This window comes from Ptychodera flava, chromosome 14 (assembly GCF_041260155.1).
Source record: "Ptychodera flava strain L36383 chromosome 14, AS_Pfla_20210202, whole genome shotgun sequence".
Lineage (NCBI taxonomy): Eukaryota > Metazoa > Hemichordata > Enteropneusta > Ptychoderidae > Ptychodera > Ptychodera flava.
The window spans coordinates 41,569,569-41,594,674 of NC_091941.1; the positions used below are offsets into that span (position 1 = coordinate 41,569,569).

The 25,106-nt window shown below is 38.9% G+C and overlaps 1 protein-coding gene across 6 annotated transcripts in view; it reads right to left on the minus strand.

Annotated features, from left to right (window-relative positions):
* LOC139150534 (nucleolus and neural progenitor protein-like) overlaps nt 1-25,106 on the minus strand; it is a 43,116-nt gene that overhangs the window by 5,886 nt on the left and 12,124 nt on the right. For 2 of the 6 annotated variants that reach the window (XM_070722965.1, XM_070722966.1), the window contains exons 2-8: nt 20,474-20,625; nt 15,462-15,540; nt 14,971-15,096; nt 12,774-12,851; nt 10,358-10,451; nt 8,177-8,256; nt 3,446-3,642 (exon numbers count right to left, since the gene is read on the minus strand). In XM_070722965.1, coding sequence (XP_070579066.1) covers nt 3,446-3,642; nt 8,177-8,256; nt 10,358-10,451; nt 12,774-12,851; nt 14,971-15,096; nt 15,462-15,540; nt 20,474-20,510 — 691 coding nt within the window. In that variant the 5' untranslated portion in view covers nt 20,511-20,625. Of the gene's footprint in view, nt 1-3,445; nt 3,643-8,176; nt 8,257-10,357; nt 11,116-12,773; nt 12,852-14,943; nt 15,097-15,461; nt 15,545-20,473; nt 20,626-25,106 lie in introns of those variants that run through there. The other 4 variants (XM_070722960.1, XM_070722962.1, XM_070722961.1 and 1 more) reach the window with 4 other exon arrangements.

Consider the following 25,106-nt stretch of genomic DNA (forward strand, 5'->3'; position numbering starts at 1 on the left):
TAAGCCATATTTTGATAGGGATAATCCTACTATAACTCAGCCTGTCAGTGCAGTCAGTTCAAACCATTATGAAGATAGTGATACTGAAACTGACTTGAGTGAAAATACTCTAAACTCAAAGCTGGGCTCGGTCAAGCTTCAGAACTCAGAAATCCTGGAGAAGCTGGAGTCTACAAAGTTGGCACACCTCCAGCCAGAACAACAACAACAGGTGAAAGAACTGCTCCATGAATATAAACACCTGTTTCAAGATGTTCCAACGAGGACAACGTCATCTATCACGACGTTGATGTTGGGGACAGTAAGCCTGTAAAACAAGCATCCATACAGACTGAATCCAACAAAAGCGAAATATCTCCAGGAAGAAGTCAAATACCTGCTGGACAATGACTTTATTGAACCAGTAAAAGTAACTGGAGTTCGCCGTGCATACTTGTTCCCAAATCAGATCACAGTTATCGTATGTGCACGGACTTTAGGAAGGTCAACACTTTAACAAAGACAGACACTTTCCCAATCCCGAGGATTGATGACTGCATCGACCGAGTGGGAAAAGCCAAGTATGTGACGAAATTTGACCTACTGAAGGGATTTTGGCAAGTCCCTCTGACGGATCGTGCTCGTGAAATATCCGCCTTTGTTACACCAGACGGATTGTTCCAGTACAAGGTGATGCCATTCGGAATGAAGAACTCTCCGGCAACGTTCCAACGGATGATCAACGACGTCATATCCGGGCTAGACGGGTGTGCAGCTTACGTTGACGACGTAGTCCTGTATAGTGACACCTGGGAGGAACACATCAAGCTCATGCGGAAGTTCTTTGAGAGACTGAGCAAAGCAATGTTGACTGTCAACCTTGCCAAATCTGAGTTTGGTTGGGCTAGGGTAACTTACCTCGGACATACTGTAGGACAGGGTGAGGTAAAACCTGTTGATGCCAAAATCAGTGCCATTTCAAGTTTTCCCATACCAAACTGCAAACGACAACTGATGCGCTTTCTCGGTATGGCTGGTTACTACAGAAAATTCTGTCCAAATTTCTCCACAATTACTGAGCCTTTGACTAACTTACTTAAAAAGAAAGTAAAGTTTGTTTGGTCAGAGCAATGCCAACAGGCATTTGATACACTTAAAGCCATACTGCAAAGTGCCCCAGTGTTGTCTGCACCAGATTTCACTTTGCCATTCAAATTAGCTGTAGATGCTAGTGATACGGCTGCTGGTGCTGTTTTATTGCAAGAGGATAGTCATGGTATAGATCATCCTGTTTGCTATTTTCACGCAAATTTAACAAATCTCAGAGAAACTACTCTACAATTGAAAAAGAGTGTTTATCTTTGATATTAGCTTTACAGCATTTTGAAGTTTATGTTACTTCTTCAAATCAGCCAATAGTGGTTCATATTGATCACAACCCTCTTGTTTTCTGCAGAAATTTAAAGGCAAAAATCAGAGATTGCTAAGATGGAGTTTAATGTTACAGGAGTTTAATCTTGACATTAGACATATCAAAGGCAGAGACAATTTAATTGCAGACTGTCTCTCTCGTATTTAGAGTTCATTGTTGTTCACTTTCAAGAAATTATTGTTGTTCACTTTCAAGAAACTTTACTTAAGAGTAAAACAAAATTTGAGTACTTAAATCCTTTTCAAGATTACATTTGTAAAAGAAAGATTTTTCTTTGAAAAATTTTTTTTTTTTGAAGAGGGGGTGTGTTATGTAGGTCATTGCCCCCCACACTCATCATGACCTGAGTTCAATTAGTCTAGAACATTCTCAAGGTCACTGCCCTTAATGACCTCACAACCTTGAATTCAATTAGTCATGTTTGGAATGTTCTGGAAAGTTGATTAGTTGTGTAAGAGAGATAATTTTAGAACAGTAATTAGCATGTCAATAAAAGTTCTAGATTGTTCTTATATGCCTTTATAAAAGAGACGTGCACAGCTTCCAGTCAGACTTTTGGGATCGTGTCTCTTGTGTGTTACTAAACTCCAGCAGTGGTCATTCTCAAGACTTTTCAAGACCTTCACTGTCAACGCTGGATTTACACTGTGGACTTTGTGCTGCTTCAAGCCTGCAAGCCAAAGGACTGTTCATTCATCCGACTGACTGTTACAACTCTGAGACTGGAGCTTTGCCGTCCCAGCTGAGATAAGTAGTCTGTACACTTTTAAAGCTTGTACTCTATCCCTGACTTAGCAATTAGTTTTTGTTTTTGTAATAAATTTTGTTTAAACGTTAACTGCTGAGTTCACCCTTTTGTTCGTTTTCTCTGCACGTAACAGTACATATACCAAATGTGAGCTAAAAATGATGAACAATCTGGCAGTGCAAACAATCCTGTCACACGTACATGACAAAGGTATGCGCTAAAATGCCTCAAAGGCTTTCAACTAGGATTGCAGTGTCATTGCAAAATGGTGAAATGTCCAACACAAACCTACATCTACCAAGGAGCCTCAAGCAACAGATGTACATGAATTTTAGGACTGTGCAAACCAAAGTTCTAAGAATAAAACGAGAGATTTGACAAGAGGATATCATTTGAACTACAATGACAAACATTTCCCTAATGAAAAACAACAAAGACCCTGAAATCAAAGCAATCTTAGCAATTTTTTCCTCAACAAAATTGACAGGACTGCATCCTCACAGATGTAAGATTTGACAATTCATAAATTGATGTCATCCTGTATCCTTGCCAATGATGAACAACTGGTTGTTCATTACTTTCTGTATTCCAAAACTGCTGGTAGACACAACATATGGATATTTCCGTGCTTAAAAGTTTTGTAAAACATGATGTTAAACATGATTGTTAAATTACAACAAACTTCTGTCTTCAAATTGGCTCATATTTACTCATCTAAATTTCATCATCATTTGGTCATATGATAATCAGATGATCCTTAAAAACTTAAAATCCAAATATCTATATAGAACAAAGACAGTATATATGGTATGATAATCAGATGATCCTTAAAAACTTAAAATCCACCTATCTGACATGTGATTCCTGAAAACAAGACATTTGACCACAAAATGGAAAAAAAAATTCAAAATACGCATTTGCCAATCGTATTCTATTTTTAAATTAACCGAATATCGCCTACATTGTATTGCACTTTGTGAAAAATTTTGTATTTTTCTTTATGTTCTGCCATCTACTTCTACAAGATGCAATTCGGTTTTGGATAACCATCAAAACATTCCAGATATCCAAGTAGGTTACACTTGGTTGGTGTGGTACATTCAGTTTATGAACTCCATAAACTTGGCCTTTTGACTGCCAATAGATGGATGGATGGACCAGACAGAGAGACTGACACACACAGACGAAAAGAGTGATGACATTGGTCCTTAGTGTGTTGTATTGGGTAAATTCTGTTTCCTGATCAACAGTAGAGACTAGTTTAATCTAAAACCATTGATACATACCACCAATATCTACAGAGGAACTTGTTGTCCTGCAATGCTGTTCTTGAATGTGCACTTCTCCATGACATCTCTGTGCTTGTAAATGCCCTACATTTTTTTCACCTGCTATTGGAGATACCTCATCAGCATTAGAGGAGGAAAACAATCTGTCTATGTATGTTGATAGTTCTCCTTCACTGCTTAAATGTGATAAGGAACTGTGGAAATATAAATGAATATGACATAACTATTTTATTACATGTATATGCACTTCATGAATAACATAATGTGAACAGAAACAGACTGCAAAACTAATTCATTGGTAGCTTTTATTTGATCAGAATCGACATGAATGAAAGTTTAAGAAAATTTGCAAACAAAGTCCACAAGAAAATTTAATGAGGCAAAATATATAATGTAAATGACATTTGGCTACCATTTGATTAGGACTGATGGAAGTTTGACAAACAAAATATTAATGCTATCAGACAATATTTTTCAGTGATGGCTATCTCTTTTTAGCTTAAGCTGAGAAACTTGTCTGAGAAAATTTACACATCACATGTGCAAATTTCACAATAATCCCTTTGCTCTGTGGAACTGAATTTGGAAGCTATCAGTCAAATGGAGAGAAAAAAAAATGCTATGACCAAAAATTGGCATGAAAACTTTTTGTAGACTGAAATCTGCTACCTGCTTTACACAGGCTAACGGAAGAGGCACTGTCAACTTGCTGAGTTTACAACCTTGTGTTTACAGTTCATTAGAACACCCTAGGAGGCTGCACAATAATTAGTTAGGCTGCGTTCACAAATAACTGTTGGGGGGGGGGCTGGAGGAATCATGAATGAAATCTTATTTTTTTTCAGATCCCCCCTCAATACCCTCAAAAATTTTCAAGTCCCCAGTCTATATGATCAAAAATTTTCAAGTTCCCCTCCCCAATTACCATCAGTGTTCTTCCCAGGATTTACTGGTAGAGTGGAGACCAATTTGCATAACAATAAATGTAATTGTTATGGTAATGAGTTTCTATTGTTCACCAAAAATTAAAGAGTGGCGGCCACCACTCTGTAATTGCTCAGGGGTTAACACTGATCATATAGCTGCATATGTATTAGGGATGCACGCAGAGAAAATATAAACATCTATTGGGCAGTTCTGCTCAGAAATGTTCAACACTACCTGTTATTAGCAGTTTGTAGAGCCATATTCCTAGGCAAGTTCTTAAATTGATTCATTTTTAAAGACATTAGTGGACTATTTTGATTTATCAGTCAAAGCGGACTTTAGTTAATCAAACTCGATCTGGCCACACCGATGGCACCTGCTGAAGAGCACACAAAATGATGACCATGAAAGAGTATGCAAATTGTGAAATCCTAGCTACATTAAATGCTAGTTATAAGTTGTACAAAATTGACAATACCAATAAGGAAGGATAAAATATTCCATCAAATAAATGTCTTAATCGTTGAAATTTTTGGTGAAATAATGGTAAATTTGGTAAATTAAAATGATTCCGTCTGGTCACACATTTTAGAGTCTTTACTGCACAAAGATTTACTTTTTAGTGTTAGTTTACAATGAGAATATGAAAATTTAGAAAATCAACAGGGATCACTTTGGGGCGCGATAACGCGATATTTACGCTAAAAAATCAGAAAAATCCCATTCGGACAAAATCAATTGGGCAAAAAAGTCGCGCCGATAATGCAAATGGTGCGTGCGTGATACATGTACGCGATCTAAATTCATTGGTAATATTTGGCAGGTTTTCAGTACAGAACCACTCATTGTGTCGCCATAGAGAGCGCTATAATTACACTAGTTCTGTACCAAGGACCTGTTGCAGAGTTACAGGTTTCAAACAGCGTTTGTGATTGGTTGCCAACAGGAAGTTTTGCGTTCATTGACAAATCATTGGAGTCGATACAGCAGGTGTTCATTGCTGATGTACAGCATGTTGTCGTCGCTCAAAATGGCGCTTTGAAAGGAATACGTGTCCAGTACGAGTGGTAGTGCGAAGAAAAAACGAAAATGCGCTATTGTACTTCCGTTACTCCCGCATTAGAAAGTATGGATTCGATCGCTTCCGCTAGTGAGGACGAAGAATCGACGAGTATTGGTGATGGTTGCAAGACCAGCCTGTTAAGCCCTGCGTACAGGTCTGTGTGTTCCCGGCGTTATACGGCCTCCACCACATGTGGTGGAGGCCGTATAACGGAGGGAACACACAGACCTGTACGCAGGGCAAGCTCGCTGTGTACTGTACGGGTCTTGGTTCTGCCATTGAATGACGTACAGGGGTGAAATGTTCTGTTCCCTCTGTCGAGATATGTAATAAAGGGAAAGCGGCTCCACAGATTGCCTATACTATTTTTTCGTTCTCTGTGTTCATGTTTTATTTTATGTGTTTGGCTATTGGTGTAGATATAAGCCATGGCGAGGAGTAGCCGTAATCTGGCTGTCCAATGACAGCGTGATCCTTTGACACTACGTTTCAAAACCAGTGTGTGGTCTCTTCCTCAGTCGCTTTTTGATACTTGCTCTCCTTGGATATTTGTTTCACTGTTTGTGGTTTAAAACTTGTCAGTGTTTTGTCATCCAGTCAGGAGGCTAGAATACTTATATTTGGATCAGTTTGTTGTGTTTCATTTGTTTGTAGAATTTGCTGTTAAATTCAAATGAGTTGCTTTTCAGAATAATGCTTAGCATAACTAACAGTTATTCTGTTGGTGGCTTTAATCTTTGTTTTTCCATTGTATGTTTGTGTTTCGCTGTTTAAAGCTTTGCCGACTGCCCCCATGGTCTCATCGTGTTGTATGCTTGTGTACATAAATACTGCATCTAAACTAATGTACTGGCTAAGATAGCATTGTTTGGAACATTAAAAACTCATTACCATAACAATTACAACTATTGTTATGCAAATTTACCAATATGCAGAAAATCAGGGAAAGTTAGGTTCCCACCGACTTTGAAATTCTCCCACTTTTTTTTTTTCTAGTGGGATTTTATCTCATGCAGTTCTTGAGCCAGGGTAATCCCTGAATCAAGCATGATGATCCCTATCTTTTTCCTTTAATATTTGAAATATTTGATTATTCTCATATGCTAGAATTCAAAAATCCCAGATAACTTTCAAGTCTCTTGGTCTTCATGTGTTGCTTTCTGGCCTGATATTGTGTACAAATATATTTCACCGTCATGAATGTCACATTACTCGAACTCTTCTTCAGCTACTTCATTGTCAGAGCTATCTCTGTCACCTCTGCTATAGTATACAGTAACAGTGACACTGCCTGTAAGCAGTAGCAGGGCAGTAGCTTTATTAAACGTGATAATTTTGACAATAATTTTGTTCAGTTTATACAACTGCATTCTTGTTCTACTCCCTACAGTGTGTTGAAGTATCCAGTATTCAGCTTGCCAACACAGCCTGTGAATATGTATCCCGCATTTGTATCATTGACAAATGACTTTCAGTCTGGACTCTGATTCAGTTATCACTATTTCTATATGCAGGCTTTTGTCGACAAACTGAATAATGTGTGTTTCAGCATACTGTAGGGAGACAGCAAGCAACTGTATTTGATATATTGCATAGAACTATTGAAAAACTTATCAACAGTTCTAGCTTCTGCCCCAATACTTGGGCCTACTTGTTTGCTTTTTAACAGAAATTCATACATTTTGAAATTTTTTTGGGACAAAAGTAATGAGATGATACAAACTGGTTCTGGATCTTTTATAATTATTACTAACATTAAAATAATTGAATTACATTAAAATGTTATTAAATAGCACTGTTCACGGTTACAGGTTTGTTACTAAATATAGCTGTATGCGCGCGACATTGGACACGCAGCTTGAAATGCGGACAAATTTTATCAATGTTGCATACATGGCCGTCTTTGCAGCTTGTACTCTGAGTCATGAATATGCCTTTTAGTATTCATTGTTACACTAGCAGTCGCCTACTAAGATGTATTTTCGTCGTTTTTGCATGCGTAATTTTCAAAACCGCAATCTAAAAATGCAGACAAATATTTATTTTTGCATACTAATGAGAGAACAGTGACGTAAACTGTGAACAGCCCTATTTCATTGAATTTCCAACCAACCTTGGAATCATAAAAAACGGGAACCAAAAAATTTTCAAGTCCCCCCTGTAGGTAGAGCAAAATTTTCAAGTCTCCCCCCCCCCTCTACTACCCCCAAAATTTTCAAATCCCCCCCTGAATTCCTCCAGCCCCCCTAACTGTTTTTTGTGAACGCAGCCTTACAGCCATGAAAAAGTGGAGGATTTGACAGTGACTTTGTACCAGATGTTGTACTAGTAGTATATGCACATCAGACACATAATTTTCAAGTGTAAATAATGGCCATCAGAAAATTTTGCCATGATCCTGACACATTGTACAATACTGGCACTGCATCAGAAACAGATGACAATCACGTGTGTGTGGAAATTTAAAATTTGCAGGGCATAAACTAGAATTACTTTTTCATGATATTTTAAAGCTCATGCTTTGACAACAGGTTATGATATCTGTGACGAAGAGGCTACTTGTTTCGTTCACTGGAATCATCCCACTGCTACTATACTGTGTGGAAGAATCTGTTGGTGCACACAAATTTGCAATAGTATCCTAGACCCTAGAGTCAGAACAAACTAATATGTAATCACGATTTATGTGTCCTAATACAGTTTCCATCTAACATTAGATAATCTATCATCAAACCAACCTGTTAATCCTCTCATGGGAATTATTTTCTATGTCAAGCCATTCAAGTAGATCTCCTGGTAGTTGTTCATCCACTGGTAGCTATTGATAAAAGAAATATAGTCAGTTGATTGCATAAAATGCATTTTTTATAATCTACTTTGATGAAACCAATATTATATATATATATTTATCACATGAACAGGCCCGAATCTTCACCTGTGTGACGTAGAACAGGACGGATAAGATATCCGAATTACCCCTGTTGTACGTCATCAACCGGAACTTTTTTCTTGCATAGTTGCAGGCGTCGTGACACAAACAGATTTGTTGTGATCGATGCGATGCTAGCTCACACATTATTTTTACAAAAAGGTGACCTGATAAATCCAGACATGGAAACCTAGAAGGCATATTTGTCCAACGAAATTTCAAGTCGGTAAAACTATAGCTTTTTCCGAGAATCGAATGGAGATACCGACGATCGTTTTATTTTAATCATAATGGCTCAGTAACGCGTAGGCCTAACGTCGTGGCTCCAGTCGAATCGTGTAGGCTCAATGTAGACGTCGTACCTTGCGATCCCGGTTGGCGATAAAACCAAAACCAACACCTTAACGTAAGTTAAACTGAATAAATGAGGACAGGATAATCTTCAGGAAAGCGACATACAGGCACAAGCATAAAGTCATTCGACTAACAACGATCAATGTCCTTAATCGCACTAAAACTCCATAAATTCTTGCTCAGAATCAAACTTGCAGCGCGGCATTAAAGGCTGTAGCGAAGACATAAGCTTTCGAGCTGTGTGCCGCGCTGTGGAATCCCATTTACTTCGATTGACTCAGACAACACTCAAAACAGAGTTTCCGTCAAGTAAACAAAATTAGTATGTATCCACGGGCTAGATATGTGTAACTGCAAACATCAAAGTCCGTAAGACGAAAACATTGAGGACCGAGATCGGGATTGACGAGTTGACACCGGTTGAGACCGGTAACGGCAACGTTGTGGGCACAAACATGCAATAAGTGTGTCATCGAACCCCGGCAATGATGGAATCTTTCGCGCTCGCCAAGGTCGTAAACTTGTGTGATATTTTGAAAGCCACAGCATATCTGAGAATGGGAATTACTGTTTCGATCGTGTCGTTGCATTTACTTCATAAATCTATTTGTAAATACTCTAAGTAACTCTGAATACGATGGCCATCCATTGCTAGCACGGTGAAAGCTTGTCTGCCGATGGCCATCTTGCCTTGGCATCGGTACAGCGCGAGACAATGATTGACACGTTCACGTGACTGAATCCGTATGTCTGGTTGGTGGAGATACCATTTGATGTAGCAAATTTCAGCTTGATGGGATTTATGAATGAAAGTATCTCCTGGGTGACGGGCCGCTTTACTCTTTAAATGAAAGTAATCCGCGTAAGTAAAACACAAATCGCGACGAAATTTATGCACTTTGTTACGATAATTTTGATCCATCTACGTCAAAAGAAAAATAAGAAGACTGTTCATCTGATAAATATATAATCCCATGGTATTTTTCTCTGTTTGACGTCATCGTATACGAGTGTTTTTCGCGGAGCCGCACAACTTCTCGCCTTCGGCTCGAAGTTGTACGGCTCCGCGAAAAACACTCGTATACGATGACGTCAAACAGAGAAAAATACCATGGGATTATATATAATATATATATATATATATATATATATATATATATATATATATATATATATATATATATATATATATATATATATATATATAATGGCCACATCTGCCTCTAGAATACATCCATTCTTGTTTTCCAAGTCACCATATGTTGGCAATTTTAAAAATCCTTGAAATCCTTGCAGTTATGCATTGACAATGTGAGATTTTGCATGGAGTGTAAAACTTCTCTGAATAATAATAATAATATTTATTTCTTTAAAACGCACTACACATACGTCTCAGTGCGCTTTACACATTTAAATTGATAAAATACCAGCAAAGCATGACACACTTAAAGTGTAAAAACAATCAAATTATGCTAAAAACGTACATGGTTAAAAATGATGGTGACCTTTCCAAAACATTAGTAATAATGCTTTACAAAAAGGTGAAGAAGTGTTGGCTTTCCAGAGCTAGAGTCCAAAGATTCCCTAGGGGTATTTTGGAATGACAGAATATGTTTATTTAGTAAATGATAATTACCCATTCAACAGCGGTACCCTGTAGGCTTCTCCTCCATGGAAACACCAATGAATACCAAGAAATGACTTCAAACAAGAAAGCATTGAGAAGTAACCTGGAAAAGAAACAATTCAAAAAGCAACAGTGGTAATCGGGTGTAGTCGTTTGAACATGGGAATTTATTTGCCTTGGGCAAGTGACCACATCCTCGATGCCAGAAGGACAGGTGACCATATCCTTGGTGCCAGGAGGACAGGTGACCACATGCTTGATGCCAGGAGGACAGGTGACCACATGCCTGATACCAGGAGGACAGGTGACCACATGCCTGATGCCGGGAGGACAGGTGTCCACATGCCTGATGCCGGGAGGACAGGTGACCACATGCCTGATGCCGGGAGGACAGGTGACCACATGCCTGATGCCGGGAGGACAGGTGACCACATGCCTGATGCCGGGAGGACAGGTGTCTACATGCCTGATGCCGGGAGGACAGGTGACCACATGCCTGATGCCAGGAGGACAGGTGACCACATGCCTGATGCTAGGAGGACAGGTGACCACTTGTTTAATATCAGGAGGGCAGGTGGCCACTTGCCTCATGCCAGGAGGAATATCTTTTAAACATAGTGTAGACATAAAGCAAAATCCAAGAGCTAAGTTGACATTGTCATGTATTGTTACATTTGTATATGGTCTGTTGCATACATGTATACAACTAAGGCTGAATTAAGGAATGCACAGCACAGCAATAGGTTGATAAGACAGTATTTCTTTTTGAAAGTTTGATGACTCAGTATTCAATGTTGCATTTCTCATTGTGTTTCATAATGTTTCAAAATAGATCTGACTTGACATAATATACATACAGTGCTTTTGGTACGATTTTTGTCAGTATGTCCAGTTTTTGGCAGGTGATGCTTTTCGCAGCCAAGTATGTCACTAACAACTTTCCATAAGAAACAACAGAATGCCATACATTCAGTAAACAACAATGTAAAAATATGTTATTTACAAAATACCAGAATTTGTGTCTTGGTACATCATACAATTGGGGTATTGTCCTTGACACTGTGCGTCTCAGATGATACCAAAAAATACAATGTACAGGTATGTGGATTTAAAGTCCAGTTTTGTGAATAACCAGGTTACCTTTGGTTATTCTTGTACACGTTTTTAGTCCACATTTACCAGAAAAAGTCCCTATTAAAGCATTTTAGGATGCCCATTGCACACTTTGCCACGTGATCACAAGCACACAGGGAACAAGTAAAGCGCATGTGCTGAGTACATAATTAAACTTAAACCCACACAGCACAGTGCATGTCACTGTGGTAGAAATTGCAGTTCAGCAGCATAATTTCACTCAAATCCACAGATTTTGGACTGACCATTTTCACTGCATGAAGTACCTGAATGTTTACATGCACATTTTTCCTGTGTTGATGTAAAGGTGTTATGAGGTCAAAGGTCACATAGCATCTAATAACACCTAAAGTTACTGAACTCTGCGTCAAAGTTATTGGACACTGCGTCCTCTTATACCAAATCTTACTGTACGACGAAACTACATAGGTTACAGACGTATATAGGTGTATAATAATAACCTAATATGCCATGATTACCCCTCATCATAACACTGACAAATACACAATAAGTGAACAATGCCTCAAAAACACAAGAAGCAACACAGTGGCCAATATGGTGATTGTTTCAGACTATGTATTGCCTAAATAGGCGATGTAATGACAGTGCTGTGCAAATGTCCAGCTTGAAAGTAGCCTACATCATAATGCACTTTCTTTGTTTTTCATCTAAAATGAAATATATCAGTCAGGAATCCCTTGAATTTGATTTCACAACAACACGAGTTGTTATGTACATTCTGTGAACCTTTAGTGGATGACAAACACACTGTTATATACACTTGTGTACATTCTAATTCCTTTTTCTATTCTAGCTTACGGAAGCATTGTAAGTCCATTCTTTATTGGTATTTTTATTGTTTACTGTACTTTACGTCTGATATTAGTTTAAATGCTTTAGTCTTCAACTTTAACATTTTTTGGCAACTAAAGATAATAAAATAATAAAATTGTAGTTTAACTGTGATGTGACAGAGAAAATGCCCAAAATACAAATGTAATCCTACACTCTCTCTTTTTGCAATATTCTACAGAACATTGAAAATTGACCATTTAAACCTGCAAGGTATGGATAACAATATGATTTATCAGTATACAGCAATGAAGAAAAATAAAAAAGATTAATAATAACAACAAAATATAGATGACTTTAATTCATACTTTCAACTTTTTGAACCACTTTGCTGCGACAGATAAACATGACAATCAGGTTATCTGGTTATAAACAAACGGAATCATAAGTAACATGGGATAAAATGCATACAAAACTTGTGCTCACACATTGTACTCACCATATTCTACTTATCATGGCCACAAACATCAGATTAAAACCAACAAACTCTCCTGAGGACAATTCTTCAAGAAGGCCACTTGAAGCTATGTCAAGGAACACTCATTTGAAAGAAGTATGTCAGCGACATGATAATAAACCTGGTGGTCCTTATAGCTTTGATGTGCTTTTCAAAAGGAATATGACTGTGAAAATTTAAATTTATACTGGTACATCTATTTTGCAGCAATTATTCTGGATTAAACTTAAAGTCCCAATAGCTGCTACTTTTGATATCATTTTCAGGATTTAACTTTCATCAAACTATGATCTGTCCAGTTAGATTAACTTACTGTTGGGTATGCATATACGTATTACCAACCTCTGTGATTGAATGTTTAAATTTGAACAAAACAATTATCAAATCATATTTGTGTTGCATTTGCTTGTTTTATAATGCACAATTGGACACTGCAACAGCAGACAGAATTGACTGAGATGTTTGAAGTATAGCAAATCCTATGGTTGGCTACAGTTACAGTTTATGCATATGTATTTACACCACGTACAGTCATATACAGCTGTGATTGACTCATGTTTTGGTGTCAAACTGTAATTGTTTTAGTCACTGGCTTTCCTATTAAAGATTCCTCATTATCACTGCAATATGTTTTCCTGAATCCCTGTACAGTAGGGAAAGTGCCATTGATTCTGCCGCTCTTGGCTTTCTGGTCAGTGGTAGTAACTACTGTAGAACATCTGAACATGCCACAGACATCAAAATTGTTATCAGACCAAGTGACACTGTGCATTCATTGAGAAGAACTTAAGAATCTATGCTGGCTACATTTTGTCATAGAGCATTGATTAATGGGTGAGAAGTAACATTACCGGTATTCAGATGGTAAAACTGTTGACGTTTCTTTTGAAAATTTAATTTGTTAAGCCACAGTGTATTTTCACTCTATTTACATCAAACACAGCTTACAATTATGAAACGATAATTAAATCACCATGTTATTATGTACTCAAACTTCATGCTGGTGTAATAATATCAGTAAAAATAAGAAACTCTGATAAAAAGATTTTAATAAAAAGAATTAATTTTGCTTAGTTTAACATAATCTGTAAAAGAAATAGTACTACAATTCCAATGAATCTTCAAGCCAAATTTCCATGGGGGAGGGGAAGTGGTTCTTTTAAAAATATCTTTTACAAAAATGACAAAGAAAATCTAAAAAATATAAGAATTTTCATTTCATTATCATTTGAATATATATGTATGAGAACATCTGTTGGGACCTGCAAACTTAATTTCAAATAAATGAGGTAAGCAGTTTTTGAGAAAATAATTCTTTCCTAAAAATTGAATACAGAAGAAAAATATATACAAAAAATACAAAATTGAAGATATTTGTATAAAAATTTTGAAATGGGCATAACCTAAACTTGGGTATCTACGAAGTAAAAATCAGAGGAATTTGATCAGTACTTTCTGAGTTCTACTGGGCTTTTTACAATTTTCATCCTTTTTAAGCTAGTTTGCATATTTTAAACATGATTTCAAATTCACATCTCAATACTAAGATGGTAGATGACATGGTTCTGAAGTTTTTGATATGGACGGACATACAACATACATACATGTATAAGTACATACATACATACAGAGGACAGACATTTTGCTAGCCTATATGAATAACTTCCATTGTTGTATATATGGCAAAATGGAAGCTAAACAAAAATATCTATGTAGCAAAGATTGTTGCTTTTCCTCAGTGCAATGATTACGTAAAACTCCCTCAGTCGGTGGGTTCAAGTTTGCAAACAATGCAGTATAAGTAAACATGTAAACCACGTTTATCAACAACTTTACCAGTACTTTAACCCTTTCACCACCATGGTTTGAACCAATCTCATTGTTTTTTATTATAATGTTGGACCTCTAGAGAGGGAAATGGAGGTGAACGGGTCAAAGATGAATTTATGACACTATCATGTTTTTGAGAAATGTCCTTCTGTTGAACATTATCTAATCATATTTTGGGGATTTTATCATCAGTTGATTCTGTATAACAACCGTTATGAAATTTAAAACATCCATATATGTGAATCTAAAATCAAGGAGACTTTTGGGTAATTTATAATACTGTGCATGCTATCTCAGGTTAAGATATAGACTTTCACTCAACCTTATAGCTTGAGATGAGAAGGGATACTTGAAAGTGATGACACATAGCTTGATTGCATGAGCACATAGCTGACTAAATACCATAAACTGGACCAGAATATATTCTATCATCTGCCTGCTTGGAAGTTGCATTTCACCGGTCAGAACATTTGCCCTGTAAATGTTAAACATATTAACAAAAATGTGAGATTGTACGTGACAAAATGTTGAAGAGCACATGATTGTATCAAATGCCTATCTTAATTGACAACATATCTCAAATCAGCATTCAGTACACATCACCTGATGCTTCGTGAAAAGTGTAAAATTTCAATAAGCTTACAAATGCGGCTTTTGTCAACATATATATTATATGCTGTGGGAAAGAAACAAAAAATCAATGGCTGCCTGTGAGCCACATTCAACCTCTGCTGACAACGATGTGACTGAAAAGAATATGATGTCCATGACATAGACAATGATGTTCAAATAAAGTGAAATACTAAATCAAAACATATCAAAATAAGTAATAGCACTTACTGCCCAATGCACTCTATGATTTCTGTGACTTCAAACTGTACATGAGCCCAAAACTTATTCATTCTTCGTAATGAATTGTCTAACTGAAATAAAGTGATTACTAAAGTCAAAGATTGTAGCTTTAGTCAATGGTTTCATTTTATCACCCCAAGAAATTACAAGCGTTCTACTGGCCAATAGAGTTCTGCTGTGGTATATGACAAATGGGTATTGTGACAAATGATAAAGAATGTAATTGTTGGTTTCGGTCAGTGTTTTTCCCAGAGTTTGAAAAGGTGGGACAAAGTGACCCATGACGGTTTTAAAATAAAAAAAGGGTCGGGGGAGTCACTGAGTGAGCAAAGCAAAGCAAAAATCACTGAGACAAAGGTATTTGACAGCTGTTTTCCATCGAAATATTTTGACGTCATGAATAAATATATTTTTAAAGTAACATTTTGATGATTTGTAACAAATTGGTGGCATTTACAGTTTAAAGTGTAAACGAGTCATTGACAATGACAAATCCTTGCTTGTAATTGGGAATTAGTCAGTGGAAGTAACTACCGGTAAATTGAAGTCAATACAATCCACGTGAAAAAAGAAAGAGTCCCAAAGATCTATCTGTGACCGATGTCAATATTGAGTTGTACTGTAAACAAACAGACATTAGTATGAATGGGAAAGGTTTATGTCTTTTTACCAAGTAGGGTTTTGTCATGTACTGGCTCTTGAAATGTCAAAATTCAACAAATATGCAAGAAACTGGTCAAGGTATATCAGAGACAGTTTCTCTCCGAAATTCAACTTATGTAATGTCAAAAAACAACACAGCAAAACATACATCACATGACGTGGACAGCGTCACATACGGTCTGTGGTGGAAATCTTTGATAGCTCTCTTCTTGACAGCCTGAACAATTAATGGCAACAAGCAACCTAACGGCCCCTATAGGTCCGCTGTGTTATGTAGAGAATAATATTTGTGACACGTGTTGATGACATTATAAATCTTTGACAGCTCATTTCAGAATGGCCTGACCAATATAATTGGCCATCCCTGGGGATCTGTACTCCAAAATTAAAGGAATTGGACAAACCGTTTTGAAGAAGCTGGGAATGTATAGTAAAGTTGATGGACGCCATAATTTGAAAAAATGCAAATCTGCATATTTCATAGCAATTTGAAGAAATCTAAAGAAGGTCATCCCTGGGTACCTATATACCACATATTAAAGGAATCGGACCCACCGTTTTGAAAAAGAAGCTTTGAATATAAAAAGTTGCCAGATGCCTGACGATGCCACACATCCACCTATTAGATACGCTCTGCATCACTGACAGCGAAGCTAAAAATACTTGGCGAGAACATTTCATCAGTGCTTCAACTAATGGTCAGATAAGACTACTAAATGTTCTTTGGATATGAAAGTCAAATGCAAAAGACTTACATATAGGTTACCAAGTATATTGAGGCCAAAGGTAAATAAAACAAGTCATCGTTGATGACACAGTCCCCGCTTGTCCATTTTGTTATAATCTTTGGTGTCTAGGTAGCTGTGGTCAAGGTAGCTGTGGAATGACATTGATGCAACGGGTGCATCAGGCCTGTGACTTGCATAATAAAGTAATCTGAGGAACGTTCAATAAAATTGACCCATCTCTGCCGGTAATGACCACTGAAGGAACTTTTGATTACATCACACATAACGATGCCCTCACTGCCTCTAGTGTCATGATGGCACATACTATACACATGGTTTGGTGGAATTTTAGAAATGGTATGGGATCAGGTATGTTGTTGTAAACAGCCATTTCGGATCATATAATGAAAACAAATTAATGTGCACAAGAATGCAGCCATATCACGTTTAAACAAAATCAGTCCATCGAAGGACAGTGACCTATGTTTATGTTTCAAAGACATAAAAAAATCACACCAAAATTGAAATCAAATGGCTGTCTATTGACCATATGGATCATAGCACAAAATTAGTAAACATGCATATGTATGCCATAGTACTTTATCTTTGTACCAAGTCTCAACAACATTGGATAAGGAATATTTGCATATGATTAAGTCACAAAGACATGAAGAAATCCAAAAATGACCATCTGGCAGCGATATTGGGAAAAAATACCGTCAAGGACACTATGTGCTCACATTCGGTTTGAATTGGTTCATTCAAGAAATATTTAAACCAGAAAAAACAAGAATGACAAAAGCAAATAAGGTCTCCAACTTAGGTACTGGAGGTCATCTTTAGGAACATGCATATCAACTTCTATAGCAATGGGAGAAGCAGATCCTAAATACATACACAAATGTCAACAACAAAAAACAGAGAAGGCTTGATAAAAAAAGAAAAGGTGGGAGTGGGCAAAAATGCACAAGGGATCTGGTAAAAAAGTAATGCTGCATCATCGATCTTCTAGACCCTACCCCCTCCTGAATATCAAATGTTCCACCCCTTGGTATAACATAAGACCAAATGACAGGAAGTACATTTACAACCTTGGAGATTTTTAATCAATGCCATGAGTGTTATCAATCTAATGTAAACAGCACTTAAGTTAGTTACAGATAGTGAAATGCCTTCCACTGTGGGCGGTGATTACAACATCTGGAATTATCCTGGATCCAAATTTCTCATCAGTTCTTGTATGTCTTACATAGAAAAGTTGCAAAAATTGGTCCAAAATGAAAAAAATCACCTCAGCTTTGTTTTCTGGATCAAATTTTCCTACAAATTGGTACCAAATATGACAAAATTATGTTCACAGCCTTCAAAATTGTCTCACAACATATCCTGGGTTGGTGTAGGTCATTTAAGGTCACAAACTGAGAAAAGTACCTAATATATACAAATTTTGGGGTTTCCCAACACTTTGAGCAGGAAATTTATCTAATAACATCTTTCGGGACTTTATACCAAATACAAAGCTATCAAACAAGGACTTTATACCAAATTACAAAGCTATCAAACAAGTAATTTTGAGATAAAGTTTTCTTTACCAAAAATGACAATATTGTCTTAAAAATACAATTTTTTATATTTCAGGACAATTTCCACATATCTAACTATTGTCATCTCTGTACGTCTGTGTACCAGATATGAAAGCTGTCTGTCCAGGGGTTTTAAAAAGGAAATACTGTCTAAGATTTTTTGACCAAAAATGACAAAATTGCTTAAAAATAGTAATTTTCCCAATTTTGTCATAATTTCAACAAATTAGAAGAGTAACACCCTTGCAAAGAGACAACCCAAATTTGAGAGCGATTGGGCTGGCGGTTTCAGAGAAGAAGAATTTTTACTGAAAATGAGAAAAATCACAAAAAAATTCAGCAAAAATACAAAATTAAGGATATCTTCACAATATTCATAAAACTGTATAAGGTTCACCTAAGGTACTTGCACACAAATTTTCAAAGCAATCAAAAAAGCAGTTCTTGAGTTATTAATTCTTAACCACTTTCACATTTTGTAAGCTCATTTGCATAATTTTGGCAATGCAGACTTCATTTGAACAAAATCCCATCTATAGCCCAGGATGCATCCACACACCAAATACCAAGCTGAAACGTGCAGCGGTTTGCGTGTTTTTGATGTTGACGGACATACTGTACATACATACATACATACATACATACATACACACATACATACAGACGCCATCGACTTCAGCCTATACGATAAACTCACATTGGTAAAACCAAATGTGAGCTAAAAATGACAATCTGGCAACCATATCGGAACATATGTCACAAAGTACATTGACATGTATATGTATGCCATAGTGAATGATCTTTGTGCCAAGTTTGGACAAAATCGGTGTAATGGCCTTTGAATTAAGTTTCAAAGACATGCAAAATTCCAATAAATAGCAATTCTGCAGCCATATTGGCTCCTATTGCAAGGTTAATTGATACATGCATATGTATGCCATAGTGCTTTGCCTTTGCGCCATGTTTGAACAAAATCGGTTCAAGGATGTTTGAGTTATGGTTCAAAGACATGAAAAAATCACAACAAAATGGCTGCCTCACGCCCATATTGGATTGTATCGCAATATAATTTGATATGCATATGTAGGGCATAGTGTTATGCCTTTGTGCCAAGTTTGAACAGAATCGGTTCAAAGATGTTTGAGTTATGGTTCAAAGACACGAAAAATCGCAAACAAAATGGCCGCCTCACGCCCATATTGGATTGTATCGCAATATAATTTGACATGCATATGTAGGGCATAGTGTTATGCCTTTGTGCCAAGTTTGAACAGAATCGGTTCAAAGATGTTTGAGTTATGGTTCAAAGACATGAAAAATCGCAAACAAAATGGCCGCGTCACGCCCATATTGGATTGTATCGCAATATAATTCGACTTGCATATGTAGGCCATAGTGTTATGCCTTTGTGCCAAGTTTGAACAGAATCGGTTAAAGGATGTTTGAGTTATGGTTCAAAGACATGAAAAATCGCAAAACTATGGCCACCTTGCGGCCATATTGGATCGTATCGTAAAATAAATCGATGTGCATCTGTAGGCCATAGTGTTATGCCTTTGTGCCAAGTTTGAACAGAATCGGTTCAAGGATGTTTGAGTTATGGGTAAAAGACACAAAAAATCGCAAACAAAATGGCCGCCTCACGCCCATATCGGATCGTATCGCAATATTATTCTACATGCATATGTAGGTCATAGTGTTATGCCTTTGTGTCAAGTTTGAACAGAATCGGCTCAAGGATGTTTGGCCATACTGAATCACATCGCAAAATAAATCGATGTGCATCTGTAGGTCATAGTGCTATGCCTTTGTGCCAAGTTTGAACAAAATTGGTTCAGCAGTGTCTGAGAAACGGCTGAGGACGGACGGACGGACGGACGGGACCCAATCTATAAGTTCCCGCCGGACTTCGTCTGCGGTGACTAACTAGCAACTGAGTGCCCAATAGACCCTTGGCCTACAATTCATCACTGCAACTAGGGTGCTGCTGATAAAAGAACTAGCTGTATACGATTTAAAAACTCACCCTTCTTAAGTATTTCATAGATTTCTTGTGCTGCCATTGATTACCAAGCTTGTACAAGAGCCGAGTACATGTGAAGTGTTCCACCTCCAAACCTGTATTGTTTACATATAAAGCTACAGACTTGAACAGTTCAACTAACTGTCTCACTTCGCCTGAAAAAAAAGCAACAATTATTCTGTGACTCTATTTGATAAGAACATTTCTTGGGTAGAAGGTTGACTTAAAGTGACAAAATAGTATTTGGTACAAAAGTGATAATAATCATGTGTCTAGTGTACAAGCAACCAATTGGCCGATACAGCTCCGCTGTGTTACCTAGAGTGCTGTCTCTTCCTCAGGTGCATTTTGATACTTGCTTTCGGGAGACTCCTTGGATTTTTGTTTTACTGTATTTTAAATGTTGTTAGTGTTTTGTTCATCCAATGACTAGGCCCGAATATTTATATTTGGGTCGGTATGTTGTTTGATTGTGTTTGGTAATTTTCTGTATTAAAGATTGTGTACTTTGGCATTTATGAGTGTGTCACTAATGGTTTGTACATCTCAAGAGTAAAGACACATTTTCTGACAGTTTTGTTATTGCCATATTTTACAAATCACCTACTGGGTCATCTGTGCACTCAAACGAATTAATTTTTGACACATCAGAAACAGAATTAGAAAACTATATTGAGCACTTTGCAGATTGTAAATTTATGATCTGTGGTGACTTCAACATATGTACAGGTGTTGAACTGGACTTTATAACAAATGATGGTATAAATCATATGCCTATTATGCCTATGGGTGAAAATTATCAGTGTGATATAGACACACTGATTCAATCAAGTTTTGATAAAGTTGTAAACTTTTACTTGATTTTTGCATTTCTACAGGTTTCAGCATCGTAAACGGAAGAATGGGCCATTATAGTAACTTTTATACATGTATAACCCAAAATGGGTGTAGTACTTGTGGATTATCTACTAATCCCTGAAAATGAGTTTTTGTGTGTCGACTTCATGGTTGACAGTCGCACTGAATAAGACAATATGCCCATTGCATTCACTGTATCTGGAAACAGTACGACAACTGACGAATATACTGAATGTACTCCTGAATTACTGAAATGTAATGAAAAAAGCAGATTTCCCTGGAATAATAGTAAGGTGGAATCTGTGTTTTATCACAGATGTGACTTTCAACCGCCATTTCTTGGATAGCAGAGAAGGTATATCACATTGACACCATTTTCCACCTCCTTGATGATTTCCTCACCGTCGACCCTCCATCTTTTGATGCCAACCGAACAATGGCCCTCCTGACCTTGATATTCCGTCGTCTCGCTATCCTGATTGCACCGCACAAAACCGTCGGGCCCACCACCTGCCAAGAATACCTCGGCATTGAATTAGACACCATAAAGATGCAAGCCCGCCTGCCACAAGAGAAACTCGACAGAATACTCGATCTCGTCGCTGCTTTCCTAAATTGCAAATCCTGCACAAAAAGGCAACTACTCAGTCTACTCGGTCATCTCACGTTTGCGTGTTGCGTCATGGTTCCAGGAAGAACTTTCATTTCTAGACTTATTGAATTGTCCAAGGCCACGCAAAAACTCGACTATCACATCACCATTTCATCAGAAAGCAGGCTTGATCTCACAATGTGGCACCATTTTCTTGCGAGCAGGAACGGCATTTCCATGTTCCTTGACACAAGTACAACAGCGGCATCAGACATGGAACTTTATACAGATGCCAGCGGCATCAGTCACGGCGGCTACTTCATCGGCCACTGGTTCCAAGAACGCTTGGACAGCAACTTGCGCTTAGACTCCAACCCTGCACTTTCTATAGCCTTCCAAGAACTGTATCCTATTGTCATTGCCGCTCTCCTGAGGGGCCATCTCTGGGCGTGCAAACGCATACTGTTCCACTGCGACAATTCAGCTACTGTCCACATCATCAACAAAGGACGCTCCAAGTCACCCATCATCATGAAATTAATGAGGCGCCTCGTTCTTCTGGCAGCCACACATGATCACTTCATGTTTCATGCTGAACACATCCCTGGGAAGTTTAACACTATTGCTGACTCTCTGTCTCGTTTTCAGATGCAGCGTTTTCGGGACCAGGCACCACACGCGGATCCAGCCCCCTGCCAGGTGCCCTCAGAAGTAATGTTCCACAAAGCTGTGGCAATCTTTCAACAAGCATCACTAAGCAAGAGGACAATCGGTTCCTATTCGTCGGGGATTCGTGCATGGAAAACTTTCTGCTCGTTGTCAGACGTTTCAGTGAGTTCTATGTCTCTGCCTGATGTGTCTGAAGAGCTTTTAGTCTATTTTGTTTCCCACTGTGCCACCTTCCTTCACCTGAAATTGTCCACTATCAAACTGCATCTAGCGGGAATATGCTCCTATTACATTATGAATGGCCATCGCAATCCCCTCGTGTCAGAATACAGCCATCCTTACCCACGCCTCAAGAATGTTCTCAAGGGGATCCATCGTGTACAAGGCTCAAGCACAAGACCATGCCTCCACATTACAGCCGACATTCTCCGGCGCATGTGCAACATCCTCAACGAAGGAGTATTCGGCCCATACGTAGACCTTCTGTTGCAATCGGCATTTCTCCTTGCCTTCTTCGGGTTTCTACGCTGTAGCGAGTTCACATCCACCACCCATAAGTTTGACCCTCAGCGTAACCTCTGCTTTGGGGACGTTATCACCACTGCATCCAACGGACGAGTCTCCTGTCTGTCAGTGCGACTGAAGTCATCACAAACTGACCAATTTCGCCGCGGCTTAAGCCTGTGCCTCTTCCCCAAGGGTACCACGATCTGTCCTGTTTCCGCACTACTCTGTTTCATGTCTGTCCGTCAAGCTATGTCTCCCAGTGCATCCAAACCTTTTTTCCTCCTGCCAGAAAGAACACCATTAGACCGCAACACGTTCACAGCATTTCTGCGGACTGTTTTATCACGTATCGGCCTTCGACCGGATTTCTTCGCTGGCCATTCCTTCCGCATTGGGGCAGCCACTTCAGCCGCAGCATCACAAATCCCAGACCACCTGATCCAGACATTGGGCAGATGGTCCAGCAACTGCTATCGACTTTACATAAGAACATCAGAAACTTCCTTGCATCATGCTTTTCAACGGCTAGCCTCCTAATTCTCATGGCGCCACCCTGTTTAATTCTGGACTCACTCTGCGAACACTCAAACACTTTTTAACGGCTGTCTATTCGTCATTGCAAGTCAGCCTCATTTTATTGCATTATGACTCACACGTTACATGTCTCGTCGTGTTTCACGTCTGTGTTCTGTCACCTAACGTTCCTACATGTACGTTGTTTCCACCTGGGCTCGCACAGTTTACCTGTCCCCCAGGACCCCCTCCCCCAAGCCGTATCACCACCGCGGTGATCCCTTGGGCGCAAGAACCTTGTCTTGTTCCATCCATGTTTCCACCTGGGCTCGTACAGTTTACCCTGTCCCCCAGGACCCCCTCCCCCCAAGCCGTATCATCACCACGGTGATCCCTTGGGCGCGAGAACCTTGTCTTCGTTCCATGTTTCCACCCAGGCTCGCACAGTTTACCTGTCCCCCGGGACCCCCTCCCCCAAGCCGTATCATCACCACGGTGATCCCTTGGGCGCGAGAACCTTGTCTTCGTTCCATGTTTCCACCCGGGCTCGCACAGTTTACCTGTCCCCCAGGACCCCCTCCCCCAAGCCGTATCACCACCGCGGTGATCCCTTGGGCGCAAGAACCTTGTCTTGTTCCATCCATGTTTCCACCTGGGCTCGTACAGTTTACCCTGTCCCCCAGGACCCCCTCCCCCCAAGCCGTATCATCACCACGGTGATCCCTTGGGCGCGAGAACCTTGTCTTCGTTCCATGTTTCCACCCGGGCTCGCACAGTTTACCTGTCCCCCGGGACCCCCTCCCCCAAGCCGTATCACTACTGCGGTGATCCCTTGGGTGCGAGAACCTTGTCTCCGTATCATCATGTTTCCACCTGGGCTCGTACAGTTTACCTGTCCCCCAGGACCCCTCCCCCCAGGCCGTATCACCACCGCAGTGTTCCCCTGGGTGCGAGAACCCCTTTACTAACATCATTTCTCCTTTTGGGGGTCACTTCAGTCATACTTCCTTCGTTTGGGCTTTGGATTCCATCCTGACCCCTATTTCTCGGGAATTCAACTCCTTTCCCATATTGCGGCCCCTCAGGATGGATTCATCATCAAGGTCATTCAGACCTTGACCCCAAGGTCACCAATGACCGTTGCCCGGTTGCTTGACTGAAGGGGCCCTCTCCCATATATTTTGCTCATATTTTTCGTAGACTGTTTTGTATTGTAAGTTTTGATAGTACTTAGTTTGAGATCTGCAAGGGCACTAGTTCTATGCCCTTTACTGCTTTATATTTGCCGTTTCATTTTGTGCTTTATTCTATACTTTGTTGGCGTTTCCGTTCTCCTTTTTGCAATAAACCCTCCTGTCTTTCCCTCAACTTAGCGGTGGTGTGTTCACAAAGTGGAAACTGTGTTTTATCACAGATGTGTTTTGTGATTACACCTAGCTATCTGCCTACCTTACATCTTCACTGTCGTCCCCTTAGCCAATCGGCTCTTCTACCCAT